Genomic DNA, 12,322 nt, shown 5'->3' on the forward strand with positions numbered 1-12,322 from the left:
AAACCGCATTTAATACGCCCGAGGGCCACTTTGAGTATTTGGTGATGCCTTTTGGTCTTTCTAATGCCCCTTCAGTCTTCCAGTCCTTTATGCATGATATTTTCCGCGATTTTTTGGATAAATTTATGATAGTGTATCTGGATGATATTCTGATTTTTTCGGATGATTGGGACTCTCATGTCCGGCAAGTTAAGAGGGTTTTTCAGGTTTTGCGGTCTAATTCTCTGTGTGTCAAGGGTTCTAAGTGCGTTTTTGGGGTTCAGAGAATTTCCTTTTTGGGATATATTTTTTCTCCCTCTTCCATTGAGATGGATCCTGTCAAGGTTCAAGCTATTTGTGATTGGACGCAGCCCTCTTCTCTTAAAAGTCTTCAGAAATTTTTGGGCTTTGCCAACTTTTATCGTCGATTTATTTCTGGTTTTTCGGATGTCGTTAAGCCATTGACCGATTTGACTAGACAGGGTGCTGATGTTGCTAATTGGTCCCCTGATGCTGTGGAGGCCTTTCAGGAGCTTAAGCACCGTTTTTTTTCTGCCCCTGTGTTGCGTCAGCCTGATGTGACTCTTCCTTTTCAGGTTGAGGTCGACGCTTCTGAGATCGGGGCTGGGGCAGTGTTGTCGCAGAAAAGTTCTGACTGCGCCGTGATGAGGCCTTGTGCCTTCTTTTCCCGTAAATTTTCGCCCGCTGAGCGGAATTATGATGTTGGGAATCGGGAGCTTTTGGCCATGAAGTGGGCGTTTGAGGAGTGGCGCCATTGGCTCGAGGGGGCCAGACATCAGGTGGTGGTATTGACTGACCACAAAAATTTGATCTATCTTGAGACCGCCAGGCGCCTGAATCCTAGACAGGCGCGCTGGTCATTATTTTTCTCTCGGTTTAATTTTGTGGTATCGTACCTACCGGGTTCTAAGAATGTTAAGGCGGATGCCCTTTCTAGGAGTTTTGAGCCTGATTCACCCGGCAACTCTGACCCCACAGGTATTCTTAAGGAGGGAGTTATCTTGTCAGCCGTTTCTCCAGACCTGCGGCGGGCCTTGCAGGAGTTTCAGGCTGATAGACCGGATCGTTGTCCGCCTGATAGGTTGTTTGTTCCTGATGATTGGACCAGTAGAGTCATCTCTGAGGTACATTCTTCTGCATTGGCAGGTCATCCTGGAATTTTTGGTACCAGGGATTTGGTGGCAAGATCCTTCTGGTGGCCTTCCCTGTCACGAGATGTGCGAGGCTTTGTGCAGTCTTGTGACGTTTGTGCTCGGGCCAAGCCTTGTTGTTCTCGGGCTAGTGGATTATTGTTGCCCTTGCCTATTCCTAAGAGGCCTTGGACACACATCTCGATGGATTTTATTTCAGATCTGCCTGTTTCTCAGAAGATGTCTGTCATCTGGGTGGTGTGTGACCGTTTTTCTAAGATGGTCCATTTGGTTCCCCTGCCCAAATTGCCTTCTTCTTCCGAGTTGGTGCCCCTGTTTTTTCAAAATGTTGTTCGTTTGCATGGTATTCCTGAGAATATCGTTTCTGACAGAGGAACCCAATTTGTGTCTAGATTTTGGCGGGCATTCTGTGCTAGGATGGGCATAGATTTGTCTTTTTCGTCTGCTTTTCACCCTCAGACTAATGGCCAGACCGAGCGGACTAATCAGACCCTGGAGACATATCTGAGGTGTTTTGTGTCTGCTGACCAGGATGATTGGGTTGCTTTTTTGCCATTGGCGGAGTTCGCCCTCAATAATCGGGCCAGCTCTGCCACTTTGGTGTCCCCGTTTTTCTGTAATTCGGGGTTCCACCCTCGATTTTCCTCCGGTCAGATGGAATCCTCGGATTGTCCTGGAGTGGATGCGGTGGTGGAGAGATTGCATCATATCTGGGGGCAGGTGATGGACAATTTAAAGTTGTCCCAGGAGAAGACTCAGCTTTTTGCCAACCGTCACCGTCGTGTTGGTCCTCGGCTTTGTGTTGGAGATTTGGTGTGGTTGTCTTCTCGTTTTGTCCCTATGAGGGTCTCATCTCCTAAGTTTAAGCCTCGGTTCATCGGTCCGTATAAAATATTGGAGATTCTTAACCCTGTTTCCTTCCGTTTGGACCTCCCTGCATCCTTTTCTATTCATAACGTTTTTCATCGGTCGTTATTGCGCAGGTATGAGGCACCGGTTGTGCCTTCCGTTGAGCCTCCTGCTCCGGTGTTGGTTGAGGGTGAGTTGGAGTACGTTGTGGAAAAAATCCTAGACTCCCGTGTTTCCAGACGGAGACTCCAGTATCTGGTCAAGTGGAAGGGATACGGCCAGGAGGATAATTCTTGGGTCACTGCATCTGATGTTCATGCCTCTGATCTGGTTCGTGCCTTTCATAGGGCCCATCCTGATCGCCCTGGTGGTTCTGGTGAGGGTTCGGTGCCCCCTCCTTGAGGGGGGGGTACTGTTGTGAATTTGGATTCTGGGCTCCCCCGGTGGCTACTGGTGGAATTGAACTTGTGACATCATCTTCCCTGTTCACCTGTTCTGATTAGATCTGGGTGTCGCTATATAACCTGGCTTCTCTGTTAGATGCTTGCCGGTCAACAATGTTATCAGAAGCCTCTCTGTGCTTGTTCCTGCTCCCAGACATCTACTAGATAAGTTGGACATTCGTCCATGTTTTGTTTTTGTATTTTGGTTCCAGTTCACAGCTGCAGTTTCGTTACTGTGTCTGGAAAGCTCTTGTTGATCAGGAATTGCCACTCTGGTATTATGAGTTAATGCCAGAGTCCTAAAGTAATTTCTGGATGTGTTTTGTTAGGGTTTTCTACTGACCATGAAAGTATGCTTTCTGTCTTCTGCTATCTAGAAAGCGGACCTCAAATTTGCTAAACCTATTTTCCTGCTGCGTTTGTTGTTTCATCTCATATCACCGCCAATATATGTGGGGGGCTTCTGTCTCCTTTTTGGGCATTTCTCTAGAGGTGAGTCAGGTCTTATATTTCCCTCTGCTAGCATTATTTAGTTCTCCGGCCGGCGCTGGGCATATAGGGATAAAAAGTAGGACATGCTACCTGGCTACTTCTAGATGATGCGGTAGGTTTAGTTCATGGTCAGTACAGTTACATCTTCCAAGAGCTTGTTCCTATTGAGGCTTATGCTAGTTCTCTGGCCATGGAGATCATGACATGTTTGTATCTGCAGTTGTATAAATAGAGCTTTGTCTGAATACCGTATTTATTATATTGATAGTTGCTTCATACATGACAGCAATTCTTTATCATTTACCTTTTGTTTCTCTCCTATTTTATCATTGATTGTTAGCTTGTGATTAGAGCCCTCACTCTTTTTGGTATCTGATGAATTGTGTGTTGCTCTGTAATGTCTGATATTGTACGTACAGGTCCTCTCTGAATTGTAAAGTGCTATGGAATGCACTGGCGCTTTAGAAATAAAAATGATTATTATTATTATACCTGAAGTATCCCATTTTCGGTAAGTAGTAATTGGGAAGTGAGTTATAGCTCCAGTTCATTCCTCCATCTGCATATCGCATCAGACAGAAAGAGAAGATGCCATCTGTGACTAACACAGCTTGGTAGGTGTTTGTCTGCAATAGAAATGGTACACATAGATCAGTTGCATACATTGGATTTTCAGTAACATACACTGAAACCTGTCTCCAGATTTTTCCCATGTAGACTAAATCCATCATCTTTAAATCATCTTGACCAGAACTCTAGAAACCTGCTGATAAGAGCCCAGCTCCCCCACACGTGTAAGAAAACACCTTTTTTAAGCCATATGGTAATCATCATGGTCCAGTCTGATGGGTGTCTCAGGAATATGCTAAGTGGTTCCTCTGTCCTCACGATCACCCTCCTTCCTTGATTGAAGTGACTGACATCTACTACTTCATCTGCAATCTGTTCTACTCTTCCACCCACACAATAGAGAACAGGAGCTGAGCTTTTCCAACAGACTCTGTGAATGATGTAGTCTGATGATTTTGAGGATAATGAGGTGATGAGCACAGAGCACTGATGCTGACACAGGTTCTCATTAACAGTAATAGGGATAACACTTTAAGGATAACATATTTGACACCATAATAACATATTACTATCAGATCTCCTGGGTTCTGGAATATAAGCTCCTACTCAAATGAATAGGACGTGATCTGCAATAATTGAAAGTGGCCACTAAAAACAGTGTGAAAAAGTGGTCATGACATGATAACAGTCGATCGATCGGGGTGCTGGGTATTGGACTCTCATTGATCTGCTATTTATGACCTATTCTAAGTGTAGAACATCAAGTAATCAATTACATAGAAGCATAAAACCCCTCTAAGTTTGCAGTGCCAAACAATTTTTTGTAAACTATAAATATAATGTTTTGAGGGTGTCACAATATGTTTCTATTGTGAGATCCTAAGATATGGTAAAAAAAAGTACAGTGGCTCTCAAAAGTTTGTGAACCGTTCAGAATTTTCCAGATTCCTGCATAAATTTGACCTCAAACTACATCAGATTGTCACTTGAAACCTACAATTAGATAAAGAGAACTAAAGCAAATAAATGAATCAAAAAAACAGTAGACTTTGTCATTTTTTATTGAGGAAATTGATCCAATATCACATTTACGTTGGTGTCAAAAGTAGTAGCAGATCATTTGAAGGTGAAATTAGAGTCTGGTGTTTTCAATCAATTGGCTGACAATCAGATGTGAGTGTGTGATCTGCCGTTTTAAAGAATGAGGAACTATCAAAGTGGGTAATTCATTTGTTTTATTTAGTATGAAAATCTAATGCATTTTGAGGTCAAATTTATGCAGAAATATGGAAAATTCTGAAGAGTTCACAAAATTTAAATCACCACTGTATGTCTCAGGTAAAAAGAGATCATGACAATCACAATTTGTTATGTGCTTAAAAGTAGGTAAGTCGTAGTCACATCTGCCTTCTCTGCCTTTAATACATGGAACTCGTTGAGCAATGATGCTGTATGTATTGGGTCTTAGCTAGAATTCAGGTCATACCACATAAATTAACTGCAGGGTCTAACAATAGGAAGGAAACTTCTCATCAATGTTGTGAGGTAAAGAAGATCAAGGGCTTAGCACTCTCCTTGCAGTGATATATACATTTCTCTAGGAAAACCCCTTTAACTCAGATGGTGGCAAATATTATTGGCCAAATTGCTATTATGTGGAACTGGGGTTGCTGTAGAATCTAATGCATAGATGTACAGTACATTAATCCAATTACTTTTTAGTTATTTATATCCTTAAACAATTGACAGCGCAAGAAAGTTTTACAAAGCAAGAAACATTTCAAGAAACATCTGAGCAAGTGCCTTTGTTTCTACTAATCTTACCTCAAAGTCTTTAAAGAAATACCCTGGATATGGTGGAACCTGATGCCACGTTATCTTAATGGCCCAGAGAGCTTTAAAATCCACAGGAAGTGATGGAAAATATGACTTTATTTCAGATTCAAGTTTGGTTTTGAAATCTTGTTCATTGGATGAAGCTTGGAAGTCATAAGTCTTCAAAAACCGAGAAAAAGAAGATTTAGATTTAAAAGGTAAGAAAAATTGAATGAATGACAACCATACAACATTCATAGTCTAAAATTTTAGTTGCTTTTCTTTTAGAAAACATTGTAATTCTAGTACATCAGTTAGGACACTAAGGAAACATTTATTTGAAAGAAAACATTGTTTCTATTCATTTTTGGTATATTCATACTGGACTTTCACAGATCTATCTCACCTTATAGTAAAGGTCTCCCATACTCGTGAAATCTGCATCTGCCCAGAAAACAGCAATCATCGGAGGAGTAAAATAATCGTAGTCATAGAAGTTATAAGGGTATTTCATGTTGTAAACTGGGTCATAGAAATTTCGCCTGAAAATTATAACGCCATTGTCTGTGAACTGTTGAAATAAGAATAGTGGAAAATAAATTCACATAACTTTTAAGGTGTATTATAGTGAAGAGGTGTCACCAAATGTGATACCGGAAAGTCATCATGACTCAGGGCAAAAGCCGCAGGAAGTGAATCTTTAAAGCACTTGGTCGGGCGGTACATTGCATCTACATTAGAAGAGATGTGTAGTATAGCGGTGTAGTATAGCGGTTGGCAGCCTGTACTGCACAACTATGTAATATACAGAACACTATGTACATATTCTGTGTATTACTGAATACAATATTGCTTTTAGTCTAACTTTTAAAAAAGTTTTCCATATTGATTCTTGAAGTATTTATATTCCATACAGTAGAATAATGTGTAAAGTTATAAGAGCATTTAATTCAAATATCCACATGAATAGTATTAGTTCTTACTACCAAAGATAACCATCAATGAAGGAGTGATCTCTAGTTTAAAGAGTAACCATTGTTTCAATTTTTATTTCATAAAACAATAGTACACATAAAAATAAGAACGTTTGTAATATATTTTATCAGAGAAATCTGCTTCTATCTCTGCCAGAATTGATAATTCATTATCAAAATTCACAATTCTGAGGTAAAATTTTTACGTAGCAAGGGTTTTTCTATCCTGTTAAATGTTTTGATATTAATTTTTCCATTCCAAGTGCACCAGTTAACACAAGTAAAGCCTTTAAATTATATCTATCAATTATAATGCATCATGTGAATTTAATGATGAACTGATCACAGGGCAATCCAGTGCTAAAGTCCCATGTTATTAGATGTAATCTTTAGCGTAATTGGATTTGCTTAATTTTCTGGCAACTCCACAGTATTATACATGACGCATTACAAATGTTATATCTGTCAGAGGCTACAGGATCAGAAAGGATACCTTAGGCAGACTTGGAGCAAGCCAATCCATCTGCCAAATACCAGAGAAACCCTGACGTTCACCCTTTAACCCCTGTACAGGAAACTGGTCTTAAAACATGTTCCACGGGAATGGTTCCACAAAAGGACTGCTTCCCAGAAGAGCAAATCAGTGCAAGAGGATGGTCAGGTAGCCGGGTGATACCCAAGTGGCCAGAAAAAGTACAAAATCATCAGGCAGGAGAAATGTAAAAAAACAAGCTTGGATAAAAACAGCGACACATACACTAAACATGAGCAGAGACCCAAGAAACACAAAGCTATACATATATATATATATATATATCTGGCAGCTTTCAGCAGTAAGATGGAAGCTTTAGTAGGGTGTGTTGCTTTCCAATTGGCTGTAGCAAGGAGATGATAACTCCAACTGGACAACACACACAACCATACTGTCAGACTGGAATGAACTGCAAGTCCCAGCCAACCTAACCTTATCAGCTGGACAGAACCTGCATTGTTCAAAGCCTTTGGTTCCAACTTCTCTTCTAAAAACAGTGCCACCAGCTGAATGAATACAGTGGTGCCTGATGACAGAGGCAGATGTCACAAGAACAGATCCTGGTGGAGATGTGACAATAAGGTTACCATAGGTAAAGTCTAATGATCTGTCCGTGTAACCCACATATTGAATATTCTGGATTCTTTAGAGTGTGAAACTCTTACAACAAACCATTCTCTCATTTGGTTAATACTTGAGAGTTACTGAGTAGGAGGCACCCCCTATTAACTTACGGTCCCCTGATCTGAAACAATAGTTTTTTCCTTTGTTAATGCTGTTATGATTGGTTACTTGCTAATAGTGTGTAATGCATTGATTACTGGAAATCTATAACTTACATATAACGTGCTGTAAAATGATGCACCAAAAGGAAAACCTGTCGGGATGTCAATCATTGGAGAAACAAAGTCTTGATAGCGCAATGTAGCTTTTGTGTCACTTTGGTATTCAAACAACCTGTTCTCTGGGATAAAGATAATGTGATAATGTAAATAGTAGCTCTATATCAGGATTTAAGAAAGATTAACTGTGCTAAAAAAAAGTATGTTGCACGTAGGGAAAATAAAAAATTCCACTTTGTACCTTTACAGGTAAATCCATCGCCTATATAACCAGAGTTACAAGTGCAATAATGTGACCCTGGGGTGTTAGTACAGACGGAATTGGGGCTGCACAAGTGACGTCCAGTTGTGCATTCATTGACATCTGGAAAGAAAGGACAGATATTATATAGATACATACTGAAGTTTTATCTAATTAAATATGGAAAGACAAAAATTAGAGGTTTAACCCCTTCACCCCCGGAGCTTTTTTCGTTTTTTTCGTTTTTGTTTTTCGCTCCCCTCCTTCCCAGAGCCAAAACTTTTTTTTTTCATCAATATGGCCATGTGAGGGCTTATTTTTTGAGGGACGAGATGTACTTTTGAAGGATACCATTGGTTTTACCATGCCATGTAACAGAAAACAGGAAAAAAAATTCCAAGTGCGATGAAATTGCAAAAAAAAGTGCAATCCCACACTTGTTTTTTGTTTTGCTTTTTTGCTAGGTTCACCAAATGCTATAACTAACCTGCCATTATGATTCTCCAGGTCATTACGAGTTGATAGACACCAAACATGTCTAGGTTCTCTTTTATCTAAGCGGTAAAAAAAAATTCCAAAGTTTGCTAAAAAAAAAAAAAATTGCACCATTTTCCGATACCCGTAGCGTCTCCAATTTTTGTGATCTGGGGTCGCGTGAGTGCCTATTATTTGCATGCCGAGCTGGCATTTTTAATGATATGATTTTGGTGCAGATTCGTTCTATAAATTGCCCATTATTGCATTTTAATGCAATGTTGCGGCGACCAAAAAAACTTAATTTTGGCGTTTTGATTTTTTTTCTCGCTACGCCATTTAGTGGTCAGGATAATCCTTTGTTTTTATTGATAGATCGGGCGATTCTGAATGCGGCGGTACCAAATATGTGTAGGTTTGATTTTTTTTATTGTTTTATTTTGATTGGGACGAAAGGGGGGTGATTTGAGCTTTTATATATTTTTTTATCGTTTTTATATTTTTAAACACTTTCTTTTAAACTTTGGCATGCTTCAATAGCCTCCATAGGAGGCTAGAAGCATGCACTACACGATCACCTCTGCTACATAGAGGTGAAGTACAGATCACCTCTATGTAGCAGAAATGCAGGGTTGCTTTGAACTCCGACCACAGGGTGGCGCTCAAAGCAATCGGCCATCAACAACCATAGAGGTCTCAAGGTGACCTCTGGTTGTTATGGCATTGCACCGATGACCTCGATCATGTGACGGGGGTCAGCGGTGCGAGCACTTCCGGTCGCACGGCCGGGAGCGCTAGTTAAATGCCGCTGTCAGCGTCAGAAATTTTACTGAGCAGGTATCTGGATGGGTAGAGGGTGTTCTTAAACCCTTGGTAAAGGACACACCAAGCTTCATTCAGGACACAACTGACCTATTGAATAAACTATCAACAATAGGTCCTCTACCAGAAGGAACCATCCTGGCCACCATGGATGTGGAATCTTTGTACTCCAATATCCCACACCAGGATGGATTAAATGCCTGCAAATTCTTCCTGGAAAACACAGGGACTGATGCAAATTCTATGGTGAAACTTATAAAATTCATCCTCACCCACAATTACTTTGAGTTTGACAAGAAGATCTATCTACAGGAGACTGACACAGCAATGGGAAGTAAAATGGCCCCACAGTATGCAAATCTTTTCATGGCCAAGCTTGAAAGCGACTTTTTGTCCTCATGTCCCATCACATCAGGCCTCTGGCGTACTACCGCTACATTGATGACATTTTAATCATCTGGACGGAGTCTGAGCCACAGCTAAAGACGTTCCATGAACAGTTTAATCAATTTCATCCTACCATCAACTTGACACTCAACTACTCCTGCACTGAAATTAACTTTCTGGACACCATCATTAAGCTGCAGAACAATAAAATAGAGACATCCCTGTATCAGAAGCCAATCGACCGTCCAACATACCTTAAATGGGACAGTTTCCATCCAAAACACATAAAAAACTCCATTGTCTACAGCCAAGCCATCAGATACAATCGTATATGTTCCAACCCAATGGATAGAGATGAACACCTTGGTCGCCTCAGAAAGACCTTTTTGAATCAGGGCTACCATCCAAGAACAATTGAAAATCAGATCACAAGAGCCACCAGAATATCAAGGAATCACCTGCTACATTACAAAACTAAAGAAGAAAATAACTGGGTACCTCTAGTAGTTACCTACAATCCTAATCTGGAGGCGCTAAGAGGAGCTGCACGGAAATTACAACCTTTACTGCAAAAAGATGCCTGACTACAAGCAATTTTTCCAGACCCCCCACTACTGTGTTTTAGGCAGCCCCCAAATCTAAGAAGCATCATTGTCAAGAGCTCCCTGTCCTCTCCAACAGCTGCAGGTACCTTTCCTTGCAACCAGAAAAAATGTAAAACCTGTCCATTTATAATGACCACGGACAAGATAAAGATCCCCAATTCACATCAGGACTACAAGATACCAGGTACATTCAGCTGCGTCACTTCTAATGTCGTGTACCTAATCATTTGTACTAAATGTCCAACTGGGGGTCTGTATGTGGGGGAGACAGGGCAGAAACTGAGAACAAGGATGAACTCTCATCACCATACAATAAGAGAAAAAAGAATGGATATACCTGTGGCAATACATTTCTGTCTCCCAAATCATAACAATATGGACATGAAATTACTTGTATTAAAGGGTAACTTCAAATCACAGAAAGACAGGAGAGTCTGGGAATATAAACTGATGACGACCTTTGACACTCTAAATGCAGGAATGAATGTGTCACACGGATTTATGTCTTTTTACATCAACTAATGAACTTGCCCATCAGACCATGTGGGGTCATCACAACAGAACCAGACCCTAATCACAGGACAATAAAACAATCCTTATCTAAGAATTGGCCCAATATTTATGGACGTAACTGTTTATCACCCATGGTAATTCTGCTTCATGTCACCTGGCTTATCCATGGTTTTTTTCCCCTCTCCCTTTTTTTTTTTTCTATACTATGTTGTGCATAAATATGTGATTCTTCAGAATTTGTTTTAGTCTTTGCCTGATGAAGAGACGTATGTAGTCTCAAAAGCTTGTGATTTGTTACCATCTTTTCAGTTAGCCATTAAAAGGTATCAACCACTGAGGACTCTCAATTCTAAATATTTTTCTATCTACTGGCTAACACGGTACCAAGATATATTTCTTTCCTGTAGCGTTTGACAGCGGCATTTAACTAGTTAATGGGCGCAGGCGGATCGCGATTCCGCTCGTGCTCATTGCGCACACATGTCAGCTGTACAAAACAGCTGACATGTTGCCGCTTTGAGGTGGGCCCACCTCAAAGTGGGGGTTCTGCCAGCTGGCAGAAAGGGGTTAATATAGAAAAAATATCTTAAACTATGAATGTAACATTAAGAAATAATAATAATACATTACCTTCGCTGCACGTTTTCCCTTCCCAGCTAGAAGGACATGAGCAGATGAAGTCATTTACCAAGTCTATACAGACGCCTCCATTACTACATGACGTCCTGGTGCAGTCATTAATATCTGCAAGAAAACATTAAGTTGTCATCAGTAAAGATGAAATAACAGAATCCCCCTCTATGTGTCAGGTACTCACTTATTTCACAGAATCTGCCAGTGAATCCAGGAACACAGGAGCAGGAGAAACTGTTGGGTAAATCATTACAGGTGGCTCCATTTCTACATGGGTTACTCAGACATTCATTAATATCTGTGGGAAAATATATTATTATTAAGAGTAGTAGTAGTAATTATTATTATTATTATTATTATTATTATTATTATTACTACTACTACTACTACTAATAATATTATTATTTTATTAATATTATCATATTCACCAGTGAATGGGATTATACTGAATTAATATACATTTCTTCTTTTTCCAGTACTGCCTCCATGGGTATTAATGTGTACCTGTCATCAGGTCCACTTCTGCTATCAGACGAGATGAGCAGCTAGCATCAGGCGGCAGTCTTAGGTATCTCGCAAAATTATATATTGCAACACTGTGATATTGCAGTAGATAATATAAGTCATATAAAGCAAAAAATAAGTAAAAATACAGAAAATTCTAAATTTGCCAACTTACCCCTACCCTCCTTCTAGTTAAAAATAAGGAAATTAAAAAAATTAAAGTTAAACAAATTTTTAATTGTTGCATACCTAAAAGCAAGGTCTCAAAATACAAAATTAATTAAGCTTTAAAGAGGTACTGTCATTTTAGTTTTTGCTTTATAAATCAATACTACACATGAAAATAAGAAACTTTGTAAAATATCTTATTAAAAAATGCTTCTTTCTCTGCCAAAATTGATCAGTCATTATCAAAATTCTAAATTATGAGGTAAAATCAGTATTCAGTGAAAACACATTCAGATGCTGAGATAGG

General features: G+C 39.8%; 1 protein-coding gene across 1 annotated transcript in view; it reads right to left on the reverse strand.

The window, feature by feature from the left end:
- Positions 1-12,322, reverse strand: part of LOC143803980 (uncharacterized) — a 245,981-nt gene that overhangs the window by 207,406 nt on the left and 26,253 nt on the right. Inside the window, exons 9-15 of the mRNA XM_077281732.1 lie at positions 11,528-11,641; positions 11,341-11,454; positions 7,910-8,032; positions 7,666-7,790; positions 5,727-5,891; positions 5,330-5,500; positions 3,428-3,561 (exon numbers count right to left, since the gene is read on the reverse strand). Of these exons, the coding sequence (XP_077137847.1) occupies positions 3,428-3,561; positions 5,330-5,500; positions 5,727-5,891; positions 7,666-7,790; positions 7,910-8,032; positions 11,341-11,454; positions 11,528-11,641 (946 nt within the window). The remainder of the gene's footprint in view (positions 1-3,427; positions 3,562-5,329; positions 5,501-5,726; positions 5,892-7,665; positions 7,791-7,909; positions 8,033-11,340; positions 11,455-11,527; positions 11,642-12,322) is intronic.

Source organism: Ranitomeya variabilis, chromosome 2 (genome assembly GCF_051348905.1).
Source record: "Ranitomeya variabilis isolate aRanVar5 chromosome 2, aRanVar5.hap1, whole genome shotgun sequence".
NCBI lineage: Eukaryota > Metazoa > Chordata > Amphibia > Anura > Dendrobatidae > Ranitomeya > Ranitomeya variabilis.